The sequence below is a fragment of the Martes martes genome (genome assembly GCF_963455335.1).
Source record: "Martes martes genome assembly, chromosome: 8".
In the NCBI taxonomy this organism is placed as follows: domain Eukaryota; kingdom Metazoa; phylum Chordata; class Mammalia; order Carnivora; family Mustelidae; genus Martes; species Martes martes.
Genome location: NC_137895.1, coordinates 129532752 through 129555312, shown reverse-complemented (window position 1 = coordinate 129555312; position 22561 = coordinate 129532752). Strand labels below are relative to the sequence as shown.

Here is a 22561-nt window from a genome sequence, read left to right as displayed (position 1 = left end):
GCATTATTCATGCAATTAAAGCTAAATTACAATCAAACCACAAGTGTTTTGTGAGAAATTGGGAGGCCCCCCGATTCTCCTGGTTTGCCCACAATGTTTCTGCAGCTGTGACTTTCACTACTTGTCTGGTTGTTCCACTTACGCATTTCGACATGTATCTCTACAAGTCACACTGGCCAAGTGTGAGGTGAACCTTCTATTTGTTCATAAATTTACTATTTTATAACATTTGGATGGAAAGTGACAGTCATTCCCTGGCTTTGTAATTTATTTCATTGCCTATAAGTAATAACTAGAAAAGAGAGTTTAACAGCAACCCTTATTTTCAAAAACTTTAACCAATATTTGTTCTGAAATGTCAGGCTCCCTGGTAAAATACCAAAATGCTTAAAATGAAGGCTTTTTATTAGGAAGTAAAAATTACTTATATTTATAACTACACTCCAGGTCTAATAGAATGAATTAAGATTTCTGCCAAATGTTCTTACTTAACATTTTTTCTAGCTTTAGCAACAGCAACACGTTACTTTCACATTAAAAAAAAAATCTTAATAATAGCATATGGCAAATTTGTGGAAAACTTAATATCTTCATTTGATAGTTGAGTAAATTCAGGCTAAACCAAGATCAAATTAACCAGAATTCAGATTAGGACTCAAATTTTCTGACTTCTGGCCTATAGCTGTTTTTTCTTTTCCCTGTATATGGCTATCTCCCACAAACTACACACTCTCTTAAATCTTCTGATAAGTTTTCTAAAACTTCAAGGTTTATTTCTGAGGATTATAATACAGCATTTCACATACTGAGATTAGAATATAACATTAGAAGCTCAGTAAAATTCATCTTCAGAAAAGGTGAAATTTAAGATAATGATAACTGTATCTGAACTGTGGATTAAAATAAAGAAGAAACTTCACTCTTGCAGAGAGGATGAAACTTGGAAAAATAAAATTTTGGTCTATCACAAAATACATGCCCATTTGTATATTACATAGGGATTCTCCATACTACTTCATTTTAAAATTAACCCTTCACTGTTTTTTTTTTCATTTTAAAATGGATTTTAATAAACTATAAAGTAATTCTGCATGACTTTTTCAGTGACTTAAAACTAAGGTGTATATTATTCCTATATCAAATTTTTAAGAAGTTTTACAGAAAGATTTTTTTGCTGTGTATTTTATATCAGATTTCAAGAAGACAAATCTTACATGTAATTATATCTTAAGTCAGAGTTCCCCAAATGCTCTTTAAAATTGTGTAAATGCAGGTAAGCTTTTAAAATTTAAAAGCTCTTTTAAAATTTAAAATGTTCTTTAAAATTGTGTAAATGCAGCTTCTAAGCTAGCTTCTATTACAGCATACTGCTCCATGAGTCAGTATTGTACTAGGAAATTGCAAGCAACTACATACATGCCTGTAGGTTTTATCCAGCACAGCTGATCAAAATATATGTCAGAGGGGCGTTTTACAGCTGATTTCATTATAATGTCTGGTGACTACCATCAGTTATAGAGACCATAGGAGAGAATCCGTCTTTCTTCCTCTGAATTATCAATTATCAGTTGTTGTGAAACTTAGTGGCTGCAAGTCTGTCACTCAGATTTTATGATGTGTCCCTGACTTTAAATCCCACAGCGAGGACTGTAGACCGATGTGTATGTTGAATTCACACTAAAGCAAGTGCAGCGTCAATGACAAAATGCGAACGCTCCAACCGCAAATTATACCATAAAAGAAAACAAGGACATTGGGAAATGTGTTCAAATTATATTTATCTGCCTAATGCGCAAAAACTTAAACCTTCGCCCTTTTCTGTTTTAGATTGTGCCACTGCCCGGTTTACCGTCGCGTATTTTGGAAGATAACATAAGGGAAAAATTCGAAGGTGTGATTAGTCTTGGAAATAATAGCTTTAATATATGTAAATATTTAACCACTTCCAGGCCACATAAAAGGAAGATTCTTAGGTGGGCCCCTGCCTCCGAGCTGGCCAGCCACCTTGAAGGAGAAAAGAACAAATGATGCCATAGCTTTCAGGTATGGGAAAATCTGCTTTCGCTCTTATAAAAAGATGAAGGTGTCGCTGCGGCGGCAAGGCCCACGGCAAGAGCGCGGGCGGCTTGGTGCTCGGCTCCTTGAGGATCTCCAAGGCTGCCAGGAGCACTGGGCTTCCGCTTGCACCTAAATCACAGCTTTCGCTACTCTCCTCTTTGGGGTGACGGTGGAAAGGGAACGATCATCAGTAAGAGAATCTGAGAGGCATTCTCTCTCCTTGCACTGTGTCCCAGCTCAGGATTCTTCCAAGTTCCATCCTCCTTACTCCATGCAGCTTCCTGGCCCAGGGCTCGCCTTCTCTTCCCTACCTGGGTCACAGTGGGTTGGGCACCTGGGCTCGCCTCGCCCCAGCCTTGCCTCCCACCACCCTTACGGCCCGCGGCGAGCGCAGCCTCTCCAGCGCTGGCCTCGGCCGGCGAACGTGCGCCTGGATTTGAGACAGCCGGGACCTCAGAAGCCCGGGGACACCAGAAAAGAAGCCCCGGGATGCAAGCATCTCCTGTAATGTGCTCGCGCGTTATAGGCACAAACCCGAGCTCTAACTTCACTCCCTCTAATCACGATGAAAATAAAGGGAGCCTGGCAATGCTCTCTCGTGCCTAGCCACGCATGGTTAAATTTCCGGCTCTCGGGCCAGCTAAGACGCGGGATTTGCACCGCAGCTTCTCAGCTCCCAGAGCCGGAGCCGGGCGCTACTTGCGGCTTCTCGGATTTCTCCCCTAAGTGCGAAGGAGATAACCCCTTTTGCTCTGCTCCTGCGAGGCCGGCGGATCTGAGGGCCGGGCCCCGCTGGGGAGGACTCGGCGGGACGGGGGCTGGCCGGGGGCTCCCCGGCGGCGCTTGCATCGGCGGCTCGTCTGCGAGGGTTAACAGAAGTCCCCGCGGCCGGGAGGGTGCTGAGGCTTCCTCTCGCCGGCCCGGGAACGTGGATACCGCGCCCGCAGGATGTTCGCCGGCTGGGCCGGGCAGTCAAGAAACATGAGAAGGCCTCGGTATTCCTGTTCCCGGGCGGCGCGCGCCCGTCTGGGTAAATAAAGCCGAGACGACGGCGGTGGCTGCGGTGAGCGCGCTGGAGCCCGCGCCGAGAACATGCGGCGGGGATGGGAGTGCGCCTAGCCTCGACGCGGGAGAGCCAGCCGCCCTGCCGCCGGCCGCCGGCCCCACCGCCACAGGTACAGCCCTCGGGTCTCAGCGTCCCTGCTCCGGGCCTCGGGATGCAAGACTTGGCTCTGGCTCCCGAGCGGCTGGTTCCCTCTGCCCCCGGCGCTCTCCCCGCCCTTCCCCCACCCCCCTCCAAGGTCCAGTGGGCACGCGCCCCGGTGGTGGCCGAGGCTGGCCCGAGGGTCTGCGAGGAGCCTGGGAGCCCACCTAGCCGCTCCTCCTTGGCTTTAAAATTGTTCGCGGGCGTTGGGCGGGGTAGTTCCGCAAGGAGGGAGCTCCCCAAGCGACAGTTTAGAGCGAGACAGGGTAAGGGTAAGTGGGAAGTACAGGAGCAGAGAAGAAGCGCTGGGGACTGCGCCTGGGCCCCGGATGAGGGCCAGGAACCGCGCTTCACACGCACCCCCCCCCCAACCCTTCCGGTCAGGACTCAGCTCTAGGACCTTTGCAGCCCTCTCCCACCTCGCCTGCGGCATGCCTGCAGACCCAGATCGCGCCGGGTGTCTGTGGTTGCGGTCTCTGTGTGGGCTTGGGACAACCGGGAAGGCACTTTTCAGCGGAGTCGCTAAGAAAAACTCGCCGTTGAATATGGGAGGACCGGACTGGGGTGGGGAAACACTGTGGGACTGAAAAAGCGTGTGTTTTACAATTAATGCAGCAGGAACACAAAACACTAAGCGCACTGATTTAAAAAAAAACAACAACAACAAAAAAAAACAAACCAAGGCTAGTCCTGACCTTAGAACAGGGGCTTCGAGCACGGAAATTTGCTTTGACACTTTTCGCCGAGGCTGTGTGCACACTCCAGACACGTACCTGTCTGCGTGGGAGGACTCAGCCTTACGGCACACGGGGCAGCCAGCAGAAGTCTGACTTCACCTCCCCACGAATACTGACGGTACCTGTCACTTAATCGCTATGGTCACGGCCCTAAATGTCGCGCGTGGCCGCTGCTGCGGTGGCTGGAGGGCGGGGCAAGGGGCGTTGGCAAGTGTGGGCGCTCTTCGAGGCAGAAGATCTGTACGTGTTAGTGTGGCAGCCTGCGCCGGGGCGGGGCGGGGTGAGGGGGCGCTGGCAGCAGTGCGGAGCGGCGGGGAAGAAACTGGAGCTACCCGAGGCGCGAGGCGGGGTGATGGGGGCGGTAACTCGACTGCTAGGCGGCGGTGCGGACTTGAACCTGAGGCCCACGCTCTGCGGCCTGAGGCTCCCGGCCGCCGCGACCCGGGAGGTGAGCTGAAAAGCTTTGTAAAAGGATGGCAGCCGCAGGCTCGGTGGTGCGCGGACCGTGATGCCTCCTTCCGCTACTAACACCTATGCAAACTCAAATGGTTCCCCGACACCCCAGAAAGGGGCGGGTGAGAAAGGGCTCCGAGCTAAGGCTCACACCCGCGCTTTGGAAGAGGACAGCACTAACAGTGGGCCCCGGGAGGCCCGGGACTCCGGCGCCTTTGACCTGCCCGGACCCAGCGCATCCTGGAGCAGGCTGGGGGATGGTAGAAGACTCCGGGGGAGGGAGACAATGTGGTGCATTTGTCCCTGACGCCACCTAACTTTCTAGCTCCAGAGTCAGCTAACTTTCCCTGCCCTCACCCCTACCCCCAGGGGCCCTAACCGGAGTTAGAACGCACGGGGTTTCAGCCAAACCATCCAGAATCTAGAAAACATGAAAATCCCAGGAATCCCGGTGTGGCCTGGGACTCATTAACCGGACTTGCAGATGCATTTGTTCGTATTGCCCCAAAATTTCCCTTCCTTCCAACCCCTCCTTAAATCCCGAGTGGGAGCTCGGAGATGCTTAGACTTCCGTTGTGACTGAAGAACAACCCGCCCCCCCCGCGCCGCCCTCCGCGCCTATCCTGCTCCGCTAACCCGAGTGCAGTACTTCCAGATTTAAACCAAGAAAAGAACTCGTTTAGAAATTACTTTCCTTTGCCCACGCAGGTAAATTATTCTTAGTTGAGGTTCCTTGGGAACTCGATCGCCAGGGCAAGGAGGAGGGTAGGGACCTGTCCCGGGAGCGTGCGGGGACGGGGGTGGGGGGGACGGCGTAATCAGGTGGGGAGAGGCAAGGGTTCCAGTGTCCAGGTGCGTTGGTGTCGCTGCTCCCCTCGGCTCCCCAGCCCAGAGCCTTGGCCACGTCCGGGGCTCAGGACCTATAGAGATGTGAGCGTTGAGCGAGTAACGTAATGCATCACTTTCTCCTAGAACCCGAGCCCTGCGGAGCTCCCGGCGGCCAGGCCTCGAGGCGCTGCGGCCGCGCTGCAAGCCCCAGCCAGCCGGCACCATGAACACCATCGTCTTCAACAAGCTCAGCGGCGCCGTGCTTTTTGAGGACCGCGGCGCTCCGGAACGGGAACGGGGCAGCCGGCCCTATGGTGCCGTCCTGGACAGTACCCACGCCCGCCCTGAGGTGGGCATTCCGGACGGCCCGCCCCTCAAGGACAACCTCGGCCTGAGACACCGGAGAACAGGGTACGCTCACCTTCCCGGGACCCCTGCCCGCCTGCAGCCCGGAGGGGTGGGAGCGGTGCGGCGCAGGCGTGCAAGTGGCACCCCGGGCCCGTGGGTTAGGGGCCCAGAGTTCCCGCGAGGGCAGGTCTCCGCCCCTGGTCTCGCGCATTGTCCTTTTAAGGCATTAGTTTCTCAAAATATAGGGGAATCAGTTCATCAGCACAGTTCGAAAGAGGTTTGCTGGAAACTGAGGACACCTGGAACGGCCCCTCAGTCCCCTGATAGTTGGACCTCAGGACAGGGGGCTACCTGCCCCTCCCCGGAGCACGGGTGCAGACGCGCGGCCGAAAGGACTGAGCGGGATGCCTAGCAACGGGGCAGGGCAAGCAGTCGGGGCTTCCCCTCTTATGTCACGACAGGGCCTCTCCATGGCCTCGAACCTCCCGCGCCAAGGTGTTGGCAAGGTCGGCTCTTCGCAGGGCGCCCTGGACGCGCGCGCGGCTCCGCTGGGCCCGCTGCGAGCCCGGAGGGGGAGGCCGCGGGTCTCCCGGGCCGGGTTTCGGTTTAGCCGGGTGAGGGGCTGCTGGGGAGCGAGAACGCGCGGGTGGGCCAGCAGCTCCGGCTGCAGAGGCGTCGCGGCGGCTCCCTGAGCGCCCCGCGGGGGGAGGGGCGGCCGTCCTTGGCCGTCTCCACCTGAGCGATTGCATCAGCTGCTTGTTCTGCGGCGTTGTTGGTTAGTAAAATAGAGATTAGGTTTCGTCAAAATGTTACTACCAGTCCTTTCGGATGGAGTTGCATTTCAAAGTGTTTAAAGAGGCAAAAGTCCTGGAGGCTGCGGCGCAGGCGCGCGAGCCTCCCCGAGTGGCGGGGCGCGCGGGCGGCCGCGCGGCGACACCTCTCGGAGCCGCCCGGGAGCGCAGCGCGTAGCGTCCGGCTCCAGGCTACTTCAGCCCCTTCCCCCTTTGAGTGTGCTTTTCCTCACCGACGGAGTTTTCCACACTTTTAAAACTCTCCTTCGGTCGGGAAAAGGCCCCTAGAGTGGGTTTTTTCTTTTAAGGTTCTGCGTCCTTACTCCACAAACACTTGCTTGGAAAGTTCCCCTTTTTCCAGAGGATCAAAGGAAATAGCTCCAAGAGAAAGAACCAGGGCGGCGGGACGGCCATCATCCCTTGCTTTATGCCCGCCGTCCGGTGGGCGACCTTTCCTTTGACCACGGCCGACGGGAAGCCCCAAGCGGCACGCACGAATTCCCTAAAAGAACGTTCGAGAGCTGGCGGCAGCCTGACCCTGCCCAGGAGGCCAGAGCCGTTCAAGGGCGCGGGTGCGGGCGGGCGTGGAGAGGGCGGCCGCCCTGCTGCGCCGAACTATATAGCCTGAATCACATTTCCCCTCAGATCACTTCACCGTCGTCACTTAAACCTCTAACCCCTGGCTACTGCCACATGACCCCCTGCGACAACCATTTCAAAGAGAGACGCCCAGGGAAGGATATTCGCGCCCAGAACTCGTGTGGCCCCGGCCCCCGCCTCACCTCAGCCTGGAGGCGCGGGGCTGGCTAGTGCGTCCGAGCCGGAAGTCCTGCGCAGCCGGACGCGCGCGCGGCGGCCCTTCGCTGGGGGGGGCGGGGGCGTGGGGCTGCGGGCGCGAAGGTCCCCAGCCGCAGGGGGTCCCGGGGGCGGCGGCTGGGCCGCGCCGCTCACCCGGGTCTCCTCCTCTCCCGGTGTCCAGGGCCAGGCAGAACGGCGGGAAGGTGAGGCACAAGCGGCAGGCTCTGCAAGACATGGCGCGGCCCCTCAAGCAGTGGCTTTACAAGCACCGTGACAACCCGTACCCCACCAAGACCGAGAAGATCCTCCTGGCGCTCGGCTCGCAGATGACGCTGGTGCAGGTAACCGCGGCGGAGGGAGGAGCCGGCCCGCGTGGTGTGCGCGCGGATCTGCGCCCGGCGCCTTCCGCTGGGCAGGGATGGGGCCCTTCGAGGCAGGTCCCGGTGCTCCGGCCGCTGCCTCAGAGGATGCTGAGGGGTTGTAGGGAGTTTCTGGGTTTCCTCTCAGTCGTATCTATGGATTCGGGGCTCTCGGCTCAGGAGGGATGGCGTGGTGTTTTGTGAGGGAGGCCAGTGAAAGTCAACTTCGAGTCATGAAAAGGTGTCTGGGAGTCTGTATTGGTGGGTACAGGTGGGACCCCCTGCGCTGATCCTCAGCCTTGAGTGTGCATCAGAATCACCTGGAGGCCGGGTTCGAACTCACACAGCTGGGCCCCGCGCCGGAATCCTGATTCGGTCGTAGGTTTGGGTGGGGTCCATAATCTGCATTTCTAACAAGTTCTCGGGATGGCCCTACAGCCGCTGGCCCTGGATGAAACTTCGAGAACCATGCAGAAAGGCACTCTACATTGGGCACCCATATTAAAGATCAAGTACAGGGTAACTTAAAAATTATATTTCCTGAGAGAGCTAGGACATAGGGTGGAAGGGCAAGAAGTGGGTTTTGATTTTATTTTTATTTTTAAGTAAGAGGCATCCTGAGCATTAGCTGGAATCCACACTATTTTGCTGCTGGTATCTTTCTACTGGGTCTAAGAAGAGGCCGGGTTCAAGTGGTTAGTTTATTTTGTTAGGTGCAGAGAGAGGGTGCAAGTCCGTTTCCTCTTCTTCATATCTGACTGGCTTTTTCCTTACACAGTCTTATTTGGTATTCACAAAAACGTGGTGAGGCAGAGCAGCAGTGAGCATTTTATAGATGATGTGACCAAGGCACTGTGGCAGTTAAGTATTAGTAAGAGCTGTAGAGGTAGGCCTGGAAATAATGTAATTCCAGATCAAACGCTCTTTCCAACACACCACAGACTTCTTTAATAAATTTGGTGACATGAACTTTTATATGTGCAAACAAATTTATTCAGAAAGAGGAGGAGGAGCTAAATAAGCTGAGAAGTTTCATATAGTAGCACAACATTACTACATTTGTGACGTTTTGGTCATTCCATTAAATTTAATAGCGAGGGAGGCCCCAAATAAAAGATAATATTTAACTACTAGATAAAATAAAACTTGCTTTCCAGAGTATTTAAGGTTGACATTTTAGGAATTGCTGGAAAGTTTGACAAAGCATGAAAGTTGACTTGTATTCAAGTTTATTAAAACTATAATATGCATTTGTCTGCTTATATTCAGAATACAATTGTAGAGAAAAACATCTGTTTTGCTTCATGTTAACAGGCAATAGTATTAATAGTGATTTGCTGCAGCACTGGAGGGGAAAATTTATTTAGTGTTCTTGGCTTAATATCTGTTTAACATAAAACTATGAATTTTCAGTGATTTCAGTCAGAAACACTTGACTTATGAAAATAAATGCATATGTTCAGATTTCAGTTTAAACAGGTATGCTATTTATTTTGAAAATACCCTAGTTTATAGAACTATTTGAGTGTTTCACTGTGATGTCAGCAATAAAACATTAGATTAATTTTGGTATATCATACAGTTGCATGCTTAATGCTTGCCATTCTTTCATACAGGAAGCAAAAAAAATGAAATATTTAGAACATTTTTTAATTATGAAAAGTAACATTGTTATTAGCAGAGATACTTAAATTTTGGGGTATAGTAGTTTTATTGAGATGCAATACAAGTAGTTGTAGTTTTAATACAGAACCAAATCATTTCCTACCTACAATGATAGTTCAAATACAAATAACCATTCTTTCTGCATTAAGATCTTGGTAATACTATTACAATTTTCTAATTATGTCTTATATTCTCATTATATTTTCTTTCTCTTACTCTAGTCCTCAGAAAATAAAAATGCACAGATTTATTTAATTTTTAAATGGAGTAAAGATAATTATTTGTAATAATAAGATACCTGCTTAATGATTTCCAAATTTTTATGGTGAATGAAGTTGGTTTCTGGAATGTTATAGTGATAAATGGAAAAAAATCAAAATGTATAGAATAGCCAAGGAACTTTAAACATAGTAATCCAGTTTGTCTCCACTTACTTTCAGTTCGGCATAGTAGGATATCGATGTAGGATATAAATATATATGTGTATGGGTGTGTGTATATATGTATGCATACGTATCTATCTACAGCTGACCCTCAAACGACACAGGGTTAGAGGTGCCAACCCTCCCTGCAAGTCAAAAATCCACATAGAACTTTGACTTTCCCCAAAACTTAACTACTAATAGCCTATTGTTGACTGGAAGCCTCACCCATAACACGAACAGTCGATTAACACATATTTTGTATATTATACGTATTATATGCTATACTCTTACAATAAAGTAAGCTACAGAAATGAAAATGTTTGTTATTAAGAAAATTATAAGGAAGAGAAATACATTCACAGTATTGTACTGTATTTGGTGAAAAAAATCCACGTATAAGTGGTCCCATGCACTTTAAACTTGTGTTATTCAAGAGTCAGCTGCACTTATGTTGATATATAGGGGAGAGTTTGTGAAAGTCAGACATACCTTAAACATCTAAGCAAATTCTGGCTCTATAGGAAGCCAAATGAGTTGTGTAAATACTTTACACTTCTGGAGGAAAAAATATAAAGCTAGGAGCTGAATAAAACTTTTGATCCCTGCAAATTAGACCCCTATTTAATGAGTCAAGTTCTCCCAGTGAACAAATTTCTCCTGTGGAGTCAGGCTTCTTGAGAAGTGTGATCATGTCCTTTTCATCTTCATACCCCCATATCCCAGCACCGTGCTTTCCATAAACTGTTTGTACATGTCTGCAAAGTGAACAGGTTCTGATTGGGAATACCATTATAATCACCATGCAGCTTTCCAAAACACCGTCCTGAAAACTTGAGAATGTCTTGAAATCTGACTAAGATATTCTGGTTTTAAAATCCATTCCATTGAATACACAGAGGACAGCTCATTATCCTTAATGCTATATGATGGTTCTATAGCACAGCATGAATATAACTCATTTTATTACCTTCAGTATAGCTGGAAATGTGACATATTTTTATGTCTGTGGACGAATATGGAGTGTTGCCCTCATTTCTGGTTCTAAAGTCCTATTTCCTGTTTATTGCAGTACCTCCTATCTTTCTTGTAACTGATGTTAATAAGCAGCTATCATAACTTTTATTCCTTAACTATGAGAGTATCTTGTATTTTGAGAATTTCTTTAACACTTAACATTTTCCTTTTGGCCGTGTGTCAAACTGTTAAACTTTTCATAAAATGTACTTTTGCCTTGTTTTGTTACTCTTGAATTGATAAGGAAAGACATAAAACCTGGTCTGCAATCTCCATTAAACCTAGAAGGAAGGAACTGAAATTTTACTGGAGGAGATATTTTTAGGACCAGAAAAGGTAATTTTTTCTGATAAATAGAAGTTCTAAGGACATTAATCCACACCTACATTTTATTTATCCCTGAGAAATGGAGCAGAAAGAGTTATTTATTATTAATTTCCTAATGAGATATAAACATTTTCCTAAAATTAACAGGTAATGACGTGTGTGTGTGTACTTTAACCAACCAGAATATTCCACTGTGCTTAATTTCTATGGGTGATCATTGCTTAAACATTATAAAAAATAGACTCTGGTATTATCAAAATGTGAACAGCTTTATTGTGGAATAACATAGGGTGGTATGCAATTGAGGTTTTGTATTATTGTAGGATATAGAGAGCTTACTGCAGAATAATTGCCTTGGAAGAAGTTTTCCAGAGAAGGGCAGATGGGTGTTATATCTGGTCCAGTGATCCCCATTGTTCACATGTATATATTTTTTAACATATTTCAATTTTTCTGGATTAAAAGAGTGAAATGTCTCCTTGGGGTGATTTCTTTCATGATCACAACGCAGAGCGCAATGCGTATGGAGTTTGAGATTACATTTAATGATTGGATGTTAATGCTTCCTTTACTTGTAGAAGTTTCACATTCCTGTGATAATGCCCATGTACCGCTGGTAAAACTGCTAGTTTTACCCCTTCTATTAACATAGCTCTGTTTTTGCCGGGTGAGTGCTTCTGCTGAGATAGGTATGTAGTTATCAACTCCAAGGATTATAGCAACCATTAAATATTTAACAAAATCTCAGATTGGTCTTTCTATGTTATTCCAAGTGTTATACTACATGGCATAGAAATGAGATTCTCAATATTTCAGTTGAATAACTCAGAATAAGTTTGTTAATTCTGTATGTTCAAAGGTGGACAGATGCCAGCTTATCCCTTTGGGTTTACTATAATGATTGCTCTGTCAATACGATGAATGTAAACACCTCGGCTAGAGTAGGGATGAAAATTACTTAGTTTTCTCTTCCAGCTTCTAGATATTTGGTTCTCCAAGTTTTCACTATAAAATATAGTGTTTCTTGAGCTCTGAGTTTGACATCAAAATGCTGTTGCAGAACCTAACCATGCTAAGGAGGCCTGTTTCATGTAAAGTAGAATTTAATGAGATTTGCATGACAACCTGAAGGAATCCATAGTAAGTTAAAGGTAGAAAATCTGAACTGGTATTTTTACCTTCTGTGAGACAGATGGAGTTTGCATTAGTTCATCACATCAGGATAAAAAAAAAATTGCAAAATAGTATTTATGCAAATTTGTTAACCAACTCTTTGCTGTTTACATGACTTAATGCAAGCAGATATAAACACCTTAGACTATATCCAGCCCTTAAATTGTACAGAAAGTTTCTGGTGATAAAATACTGGCAGAGTAAATCTATTAGCAGATTGTTTGCCAGTCAAACTTATGAAATCAGGTCAGAGAAAGTCCATGTTAGATATCAGCAAAGCTTTCTGGAAAATTTTCTAATTTGTAGTTAATATACTGTGGTAAGAACTGAGTATATAAAACATGAAAAAGGATATAACCCCTGTATATGTAAAACTGTAATCCTACCATGACACTTAAAGGTCCCCATTTTTGTAGTTACAATTATGGTATGTTAATGTTTTTGGAAATTTGAAAGCTATTGCATTTTAATAAAATATGAAGAGTTCCATAAGAATTGAATTTTACACTGTACTATGTGATGGTTGTGCTAATGGTTAGTTATGATGTAAGGGTACTCTGAATTACATGATATTTAGTAAAGAAAGTAATATATTTTGAAGTTGAATTCTAAAAATATAAGTGACGTAGGCATAGGAGAAGTTGCACGTCAGGGGACATAAACACACGTTTGATTGCTCGAAAGCAGAAGGTAGGTTAGCACCAGCTATATAAAGAGAATAAATTAGTAATTCTGTAGGAGAGCATACACTATATTCACAGATCTTAGTTTTTAGAGTTGGCAAGGTTATTAGATACCATCTAATACATTTTATAGATGAAGGGCTTGAAGTTCAGAAAAGTTGAGTGACTTCTCTAAATTCACGCATTTTTCTCAAATTGAGAACAGGAAACCAGATCTCTTTCCATTATACCAGTTATAGGTAATAGGACACTAATGAGGATTGGAAGAAGTTAAGCAATTAAATCATAATGGTATATCAACACTTGAATTTGATGATGGTGGTGGTTAAGATTCATTCAAGTGCATAGAATGGAAGACAAGGAAGTTCAGAAAAAGAATGTTCTAAAATTCCCAGTTACTACTATCCAGGACGTGGATGAATACTTCAGCCATGACTTGGAGAATAGAGGGAGGTTTGAGGACTGGACCAGGCATTTCGTGCTTCCAAACTGAATGTTCACCAGTGTATCACAGTTAATACATAGTTCTGTGCTAATCCTTCCTTGCGGGCAGGGACAAAGTTTATCCTAACACTTAAAGATTTTTAGCACTGACCGTCATGTCATGGCTAGAGCACACGAGCTACTCAATGTATGTTTATTGAATGAATAGCCCCAGAGGTTGTCTGTGTATAGAGGCTGGAGAAGACTTAAAATTTGGACCCAGATTAAAATCATAGTTATAATAGCACAACTTGATAGGAAGAGGATATTGTTGAAGACTAAGTTTTCTGCAATGTCATGGTGAGTTACTATATCAATGCACATAAATTTAAGAGAACAGTTATTAAGGCACTAGGAGGTAATGAATACTGAAAAAAAAATATATATATAATACATGATATATTTTCTGTGTATGTGTGTGTGAGTGTGTGTGTGTGTTTGTATATATATATAAACTGGGGGAAACTACCATGTTTTAAAAACCCATGGAGACAAAGAGGAAAAGAATTGTGGTTTTGTTTCCTTAAAAAGTAGGATTCACCATAGGTCCACTCAATAATTAGCTCTTGAGCAATGTGTAAAAACTGTATATTTATGTTATCAACCTAAATGAAGAAAAAAAGAAATTTCCAATGCAAGCATTGCTACATAAACCATTACAGTAATGTGGAGTCATGTTCTAGAATAAACTGGCAGAAAGATATAATTAATTCTCTTTCCATATTTCATTTCATTTCCATATTTCATTTCTTTTAAAAGCAAATATTGGCCCCTCAGGTTATTTACATATTTCTTTTCTGATGATAGCCTGATATTTTAAAGGAAATCTCAAGTACCATTTTAACTTCTGGAAATCCAATAACATCTTTTAAAAACAATGAAGTAACTTCCCTTTGTTTTGCAGTGTTTGTTTCTTTGCCTTCAACTATTTGCTTTGGAAGCACTTGACTTTCAACTTAAAGCCGGGAAGCCGGGTGTTATTGGCATTTTTCTCCCTCTACTTGTCTGATTGCTCTATGTCGGATTGTTCTGCTAGCTCCTCTTTTATAATCCTGCCCCTTTGATGTCTGGAGGTTTCCAGGGTTTGGTCTTCAATCATCTCTCTTTCTACCTACTCAAAGCTGCCACTGTCACCTCTGTGTGTTTGACCCACATCTGCTCTTCCTCTCCCTTGAGTCTCAGATAACAAGTTTTATTTTCTTGCTGCACATCTCACCTGCATGCTTTTCTAGTACCTCAAATTAATCACTCCCCAAACCAAGCACATTATTTCACCCTTAAACAGTTCTACTTTCTTTCTCAAAATGGCACTATCCTTCTCTTAGTTACACAGGGATGATTCAAGGTCATCTTTAACTTTTCCCTTTTCCTCACTCACCACGGTGTCTCTCGAATTTGACTTATATTTTTTGCCATGTCGTCTTTATTGTGAACACACTTCCCTACCCATTATACTGGACACATTTTTCAGTGCTTCACTTAATTCCTCATGAAGTCTTGAAAGTAACCCTTTCTTCCTTTGGATTCCTGCATCATTTTATTTTAATGCCTCTTAAACCATTCATCACGTTATTTCCTATATTAAAGTTATTTGTACATTCTCCTTCCTCTCTAACTAGACTGAGCATTTGATGGCAAAAGTTCTTTTTTTTTATTCCCAGAATACAGTATATGCTCAGTCTCTGTAATAAGTGTGCACATGTTTGTTGAATGAATGAGTGAATGACTGGAATGAACATCTAGTACTATTACATTCTGAGAATATTTAATGATCAGAGATACTGAGAGAGGCTTAGGTTCTTGTGGGAAAGTAATTATGTGACGGGTAATATTTTATGTTTTGTTAATTGAAAAATAAAACTTTTTTAGGTGTCAAATTGGTTTGCTAATGCACGACGTCGGCTTAAGAACACTGTTCGACAGCCAGATTTAAGCTGGGCTTTAAGAATAAAATTGTACAACAAGTATGTTCAAGGAAACGCTGAGCGGCTTAGTGTAAGCAGCGATGATTCATGTTCTGAAGGTTTGTTAATATTTTTATTTTGCTTTACCTCTGTTAATAAGAAGTTCACCTCAATTGCTATTTTTAAGGTTGACTCCACAAAAACATCATGGTGCCATAATGGTTCTTTTTTACTGCATGAGGTAACTTCACTTTTACAATACTATAAATGACCAACAGAATTATGGCTATTTCCTCTTGTTTATAGATTTATCATGTGTCAGAATAACATTTTCTGTGAAATTCATTAAAAATAAAATACCATAGGGAGAGATTATATAGATTCCTGCTTCCTTGCCTAAAAATTAATCTTGGGTATCAAAGATAATTTTATATACTTTTAAATATTCCTTCTTTATGTATATATTTAATGATTAACTATAACAGTTTGGTGGCTGGGGAAAAGTATATGTAAGTACTACCTACTGATATTTTTCTCCCTTAGATGGAGAAAATCCTCCAAGAAACCACATAAATGAAGGGGGCTATAATAATCCAGTTCACCATCCTGTGATTAAAAGTGAGAGCTCGGTCATAAAAGCTGGAGTGATCAGGCCTGAGTCACGGGCCAGTGAGGACTACGTATCACCCCCCAAATACAAGAGCAGCTTATTGAATCGTTACCTTAACGACTCTTTGAGACATGTCATGGCCACAAATGCTGCCATGATGGGAAAGACAAGGCAAAGAAACCATTCGGGATCTTTTAGTTCCAATGAATTCGAGGAAGAATTGGTGTCTCCCTCATCATCAGAAACCGAAGGCAACTTTGTCTACCGTACAGGTAAGTCTGTGCTTTTCATAACACCTTATTTGAAATAGAACTAAAATCCCAGCAAGGGGTCTATTTCAACAGGTATAAAGACATACTTTTTATTGCTTTTGTATGAGATTATCCACAGATAGCCCGTAAAATTTAATTGAAAGCTTTTGTTTTTAATTACCAGATGTGCTTGTTAGTAGATGATGGTCTACTGGGGATTTTCACCCTTAAAAATAAAGATGAGAATTTTCATCCTTAATACTCATTTTTAATCTCAATGATATACATTCTTGGAGGAGGAATGCCCTGAATTATAGCCAGCCATGCAAACACTTTGTATTTCATCTTTTCTCTTAAATTCTTTGATTGCTAATAGTGGTGGAAAATGAACACAAATTAACCTGGGTGCCAAGGCTCTTGTGAAGGGAAAGTGTAGGTCTGGCTTAAATTGTTTTGGAAATTTTACTTTTATTCCTGGAAAGCACAAGTAGGGCTGATAAATAGCTTTGAATTTTTTACTTTTATTCCAAAAATAATGAATCGATTTCTGCCTGTCCAAAACCTTCTGATGGAATAGTAAGTTTGGTAAAATTTCTATCTTCACTTCAGTTTTCAGAGAGTTTTGAGCAAGTTGCTTCAGAACAAAGAATATGTGTGACCTACATCTGGTGTAGATAGAGTCCAGGTCCTGAAAATGCCAACAAAGGAAATTTATAAATGTTAGAGCTGGAAAAAACTTCAGAAAGTATCTAGTCCAGCCATGTTATATCATGGATAAGAAAACTCAGACCAAGAACACATAGCTATTTACTCTTCCTAGATCAGTAGTGCAGCTTAGCCTGCATAAGAGGTAGGGGGAATATAACTACTACTAGCCTGTGATGACTCTTAATGATTACATATACTGCCACCACTCATTCATGGAGTAGTTACAATATGCTGACCCTTTGCTAAACACTACACAAATGACATTATAAGTAGTCCTTGTAGGAAGCTTGATATGTGAACAGTAGAGCTTTATAAAAGAGTTTAAATTTGGTCTGTTTAATACACATTCCAGATTATTTAATTAGAAATCTTACTTTTCTGTCCACAAATGGTTATAAGATATATTATCTGTGAGGATTCAGAGAAAATCTAGTTTTAAAGACTTAAGCTTATTTTCTGTTTGCATTTCCAACTTCAATTATGAAAAAAACTCCAAACGCTCTGAGATACAAAATTAGTCTTATAAATAATAATTGGGTCGAGGGAGAAGTAAAATATAAAATAAAAGACTATTTAGCTAATAACAAAATTTTAAAACTACACACTAACATCTAGCTAATGTGACCAGAGCAGAACTTGGAGATAATTCAGAGCTTCATGAATTTTATTTACAGAGATAGGTAAGGACAGGAAATCAAGTCATTCAAGTACAGAGAATTTGAAAAAGAATAAAAACAAAAAAGTTACAATGGAAAGCTGAAAAATAAAGAGTTGACTCTTTGAAAGCAATACTAAAAGAAACAAGCAAAAATTGGCACAGATTAACATTGGTAGTGAGAAAGAGGTACAGCAATCAATACAAGTCATTAAAAATATTTTTAAATGGTACTGTACTACAGTTGTTTGACAATATACTATATGCGAATGTGTAGATGAAATGAATTAGTATTATCCCACACAAATTAAATTATAAAATTATAATGAGAAAAGTTGTAAACACCACTAATTCAGGAAAAGTCAAGGTTTTTAGTAAACTCCATTCCCAAAACACATGATTTGATAGAGTCATTGGATTTTTTTCCAAACCTTGAAGAAATAATTAACTCTCATGCTTTATGCATTTTTCTGGAACATGTAAAAATATGGGAAGTATGTCAGGTTTTAAAAATGTAAATGTTACCCTAATCCAAAACCGGATTAGAATAGCATAAAAATCAACACTTTTATTTACGATACTGATGCTGACTTTGAAATAGCATGAGAAATATTGGTAACAGAAGGTTAAGTGAAAAACAATTTAAAACTGGAGACACTGAATGCAGTTATGACAGTACAAGTATGTATAGACAAAAACAAGATTTTTGGAAACAATGAAAATTAATTTTGAATAGATGGAATAATTGAAGGTCTATTATTTTTAAAAATTTCTTATAAATTTCTTTATGCTGCACAGTAAAAACAAATTTGAAATTTACCCAATGTGATGAGTCTCCTGAAAATTCATGCTCTTTTCAAAGGTGATAAAATAGAAAACCGAAGAGGGAATAGCATGCCTGGGTAGTTGATGCTTCTTGAAGTTAAGTATCTTGGCCATTTATTTTTATTAAAATATCCAATGGCCCATTCATGTGCCAAGTTCTATTTTTAAATAAAAACCTATTTTTTAGTTATGCAAGCGATGAGAAAGCAGCCTAGACACGTAAACTTCTGGTTTTGCATGCATGTGTATAAACTTTAAAAAGAACAGAATAAATTTTTTTGGTTTTGTGGATAAAGAATTGAGAAAGACTGGTGGTCTGAAACTGGTCTGCTAAATCTCAGCCTGAAACAATAAAGGGCTGTCTTCTGGGGGAACCGAGCGACAACGTTGCTACAGTTTTAGCTGGGTTACCGCTCATGCATAAATAGTAGAACAGGGGATTTCAATAAATACTTTCTGAGCAACTGCTATGGTTTTCTCTGGCATACAGGCTTATGCTGAATTCCTTCAATTCCTTCTGGTTATATCTTTCTTTCTTCACCTAAATAGAAATCCTCTAAATCTACTTTTAAACACCACTCCCCTCCCCCACCCCAGTTTTATAGTAGCACAAAGATTTCATCTTTTAAATTCTTTTTCAAGAATAGATCACCTTTAAATGTAATTTATTAGTTCATCTATGCTAAAAACAACTGTATCTGTTTTTCCACCTGTTTTTGCTATCTTACGATGCGTTTCATTAATGATATGGAATCAAATACCAAATGAAAGAGTTGGTGTGTGGAAGGGTAATGTATCACTGAATTTCATTTCACTTGTTCTTGTTAAATTCTAGGATGGCGAAGCCTGCTAGATTATAAAGTCGTGCTCCTAACTGAACCATATAGGCAATAGAACTCTTTCCTATGTTAGTATGAATTAATCATATTAGCTTCCTCTCCACTTGATTGATGACATCAAAGTAGATACAAACATATTTTTATTGATTTTATGTAGACATTAAATATTTCTCTGTAATCTGCAGTCTCCCCATCATGCAGAAAGAAAAAAAAAAAGCTCTCTTTTCAGGGGGCATACTAGACTTTCAATAAATATTGGCTAAAGCATTTCTGACAACAGAAATTATAATATTAAAATTAATTAGAATTTTTAAGGTTATTGCTTCTAAATGCAATTAAATAATACTCGAGAAAAGTTAGTCACTCAGTGTTGTCTGTTGAATTAAGCTGTCTAAATTAAAATTACAGTACTTTTCATCATGTTAAGTTAATGGATGACAATTTTCAGATATTTGATGGAACGAATTCCCATTATAAACTGACCTCAAGTCCTGTAGTCTTGGGTGGGTCTGCTCTCTGAGGTACCAGGATGAGGACTCTAGCTTTAATATCTACCTCCATTTCTGTTCAATCAGTACCGATATTCTCCAGATGGCTGTGAAGGAGCCATCTGCCATCTGGGCCACCTTACAGAGAGAGTCCTCACTGGAGCCTTTCCTAACTTGCATTCAAGTTTGATTTACCCTCAAAAGCCTATCACATTTCCTTCTTTACCGAAGGAGAGAGGGGGGAGGTTCTAAGAAGTATACTGACTAGGGGAAAATCGGGCAAGTCTTGAAATAAAATGTGTGGACTTCCCCTCCTTCTTTTGCTTGGCTTGAGGACAAGTCCCTGTTATGTTCTTTCTTTTTGCAGCTCACAAATGATCAACTTATAAATGGCTAGTACATTCGAATGGTTATTCTCTGAGCCCCATTGCTCTGCTAGCATATAATTCATAAATTTAACCAGCTCCCACAGGCTGAATGTTTAAACTTCATCTTGTTAAACTGTCTAAAATCCCTCTTAATTAGACACATCTGGTGGGGCAAAAACATATAGGCGGATAGAACTCTTTTCTATGTTAGTGTGAATTAATTAGTTTAGCTTCCCCTCCACTTGACTGAGGTGACTATCCCTGAAGAAATGGAGATTTTGATTGAGAGAAGAAAGAAGTCACTTATTTGGTGCATGGAATTCTTTGGAACGCAGAGTCCATTTGGATGGCCTGCCGCCGTTGGAGCAAAATGACAGAACTAGGGATTTTGGTTACTAAGGAAAGAGGAACTAGGAAGTAGAAAGTAAGTTTGGGAGGATGCCAGAGGCTAAATGCCATTTCCAAACATTTTTTCTTGGCTAACGATGCCCCCTCAGAAGAGAGATGTTCTTTTTTCTCTCCCTGCATACGCATGTACTATAGAATCTAAACTGGCATTATCAGTGGTAAAACCCAGGTATGCCCATGAGTTCCATAAAGCCCTGGATTAGCCTGGGATTTAACCTTAATTTACAGCATGACTTCTTGGGAGAAGTGCACTCTCCGTTCTAAGAGCTGACTTCACAGGTACATCTCTGGGATACAGTCCACTCATATAAGCAGTACCCTTTCACGCATTCACTCCACATACAGAAATGTCTATTAAGAGCCAGGCTCTGTTCTAGGCTCACCGGAGCCCTGTGTTTTGTGTTAGGCTGCTCATCAAAGAAACCACAGTTAAATGAAGCAGAAGAAAGATTTAAAGGGCTGTCTTGGAAGAATTTTTTGAATAGTGGATAATCACTACTAATTTATATGTTTCATCAGTTTTAGGTTTTGTGTTTGTGGGTAGCTTCAAGAAAGCCTCCTGGTAGTCAAGAGAAGGCTTTGTCAGGCGCCAGCTGTTACAATAGTGTGTGTTTCTGTGTACGTGCTAGTTTCTCTATGGGATTTTGTTGACCAGTAAGTCTGCTTTGGATACTTTTATCTTCTTTTATTTCCCTTTTTGTGCCGGTCACTTCCTTGTTTTTAGTGAAAGAACTAAGCTTTGCCCTTTTGGATTATTCCAGACATCCTTTTCCTGGCATGCAAATGACTGCTGTGTACTCCAACAGAGAATAATAAAACCCTCTATCAACCAGCCCAGTTAGTGACATTTAAAGGCTACTTGAAAGGTTATCCAATTCCTTGTCTTGTATCCTTAGTACAATAATACCTTACCTATCAAACACCATCTGGGAATGAGGTATTCCACGTAAGTGAAATTTCCAGATAGAAAGTTAAGTACTGATTTTAGAAATAGAGAATTTTCTGCTCTCCTAAGCTTAGGATATTAAACGCAGCATGTGGGGTGTGTTTCAATATCGTCTCTTCTCTAAACTACCTCCTCCTGTTGCTTTTTATATGATATTCCACCCTTTCAAATCAGTAATTTTAGGATTAACCATAATCCCAAATCTGCCCCTCACACCTTTGAATAAAGAATGGTGTCTTTCTGATAGCATGTTGGAAGGGATTCTTTCCTAATTACTGATTCCAAAGTGGCAATCTTACAAATGAGATCTACGGAAGTTCTGACTTTTGGATAGGCGTGGGGTTACTCTAGAATTATTAAAACTTAAGCATGATATTCTAAACACCATAGATTTTTTAATGTTTGTCAGTGGTGATGAAGACCAAACACATTCATAAGGACTATTTAAAAGTTGTTCGATTGTTAAAATTGAATTTCCTTTATGGATTCACTTGCAAAATTTAAATGAAATTGCCTAAGTGTTCCATCTACTGTTAGAAACTGGGAGAATAATGGCAAACAAAAATAGAAAAAAAGAACAACTGTTGGCATGAGTGGTTTGCTGCCTCCTTCAGGGGTAGCTTTTCCTTCATTTTTCTTTGTTATTTGGTATCAGTCTGAAAAACGTGAATATAAATCCTGAGACCTACAGCCCGGCTCACAAACAAATCGAAAGTATATGGAAGCTTGGTTTAGAAAATGTACACATTTTTTAGGACTGTGTTTGGTCCTAATGTTTTCCGTCCTTTCACATTGTGTTTCTTCCACGTGGTACCTAAGAATGATTACAACACTAGTAGTCTTTGTGTGTGACGGTTAGACACGCTGTTTTTCTGAACTACAGCTACATTCTGTCCCTCTTTTGTGCTGCTGCTCACTGCCTTACGTGTATTAAAAGTTCTTTCAGGCCCTGAAGTGGTGTTGCATGCATTTTATAGCCCCCTTAGCACTTAGTACAGTGTCTTTCCCATATTGGCCCCATAACTGTTTCTTAAATGAGTTAGTGTTTTAATGATTTGGTCTGCTTGCCTTCCAAACCGTAAAAGACATTTTAATGTACACAGATATATGTTGGTCTGTGTCCGTGAACATGACAAGAGAAAGAAAATGATCTCGGATCAGTTTAAACGGCTTTAAAAAAAGGCAATTGCGAAAAAGTTAAAGCCAGAGGAAA

General features: G+C 42.4%; 1 protein-coding gene across 2 annotated transcripts in view; it reads left to right on the top strand.

Annotated features, from left to right (window-relative positions):
- Positions 1–5503: 5503 nt before the first annotated feature.
- Positions 5504–22561, top strand: part of MKX (mohawk homeobox) — a gene marked incomplete at its 5' end in the record, with an annotated part of 62142 nt that continues 45084 nt past the window's right edge. For both annotated transcript variants that reach the window (XM_080812155.1, XM_080812156.1), the window contains 4 exons: positions 5504–5691; positions 7399–7558; positions 15216–15369; positions 15794–16132. In XM_080812155.1, coding sequence (XP_080668281.1) covers positions 5504–5691; positions 7399–7558; positions 15216–15369; positions 15794–16132 — 841 coding nt within the window. The remainder of the gene's footprint in view (positions 5692–7398; positions 7559–15215; positions 15370–15793; positions 16133–22561) is intronic.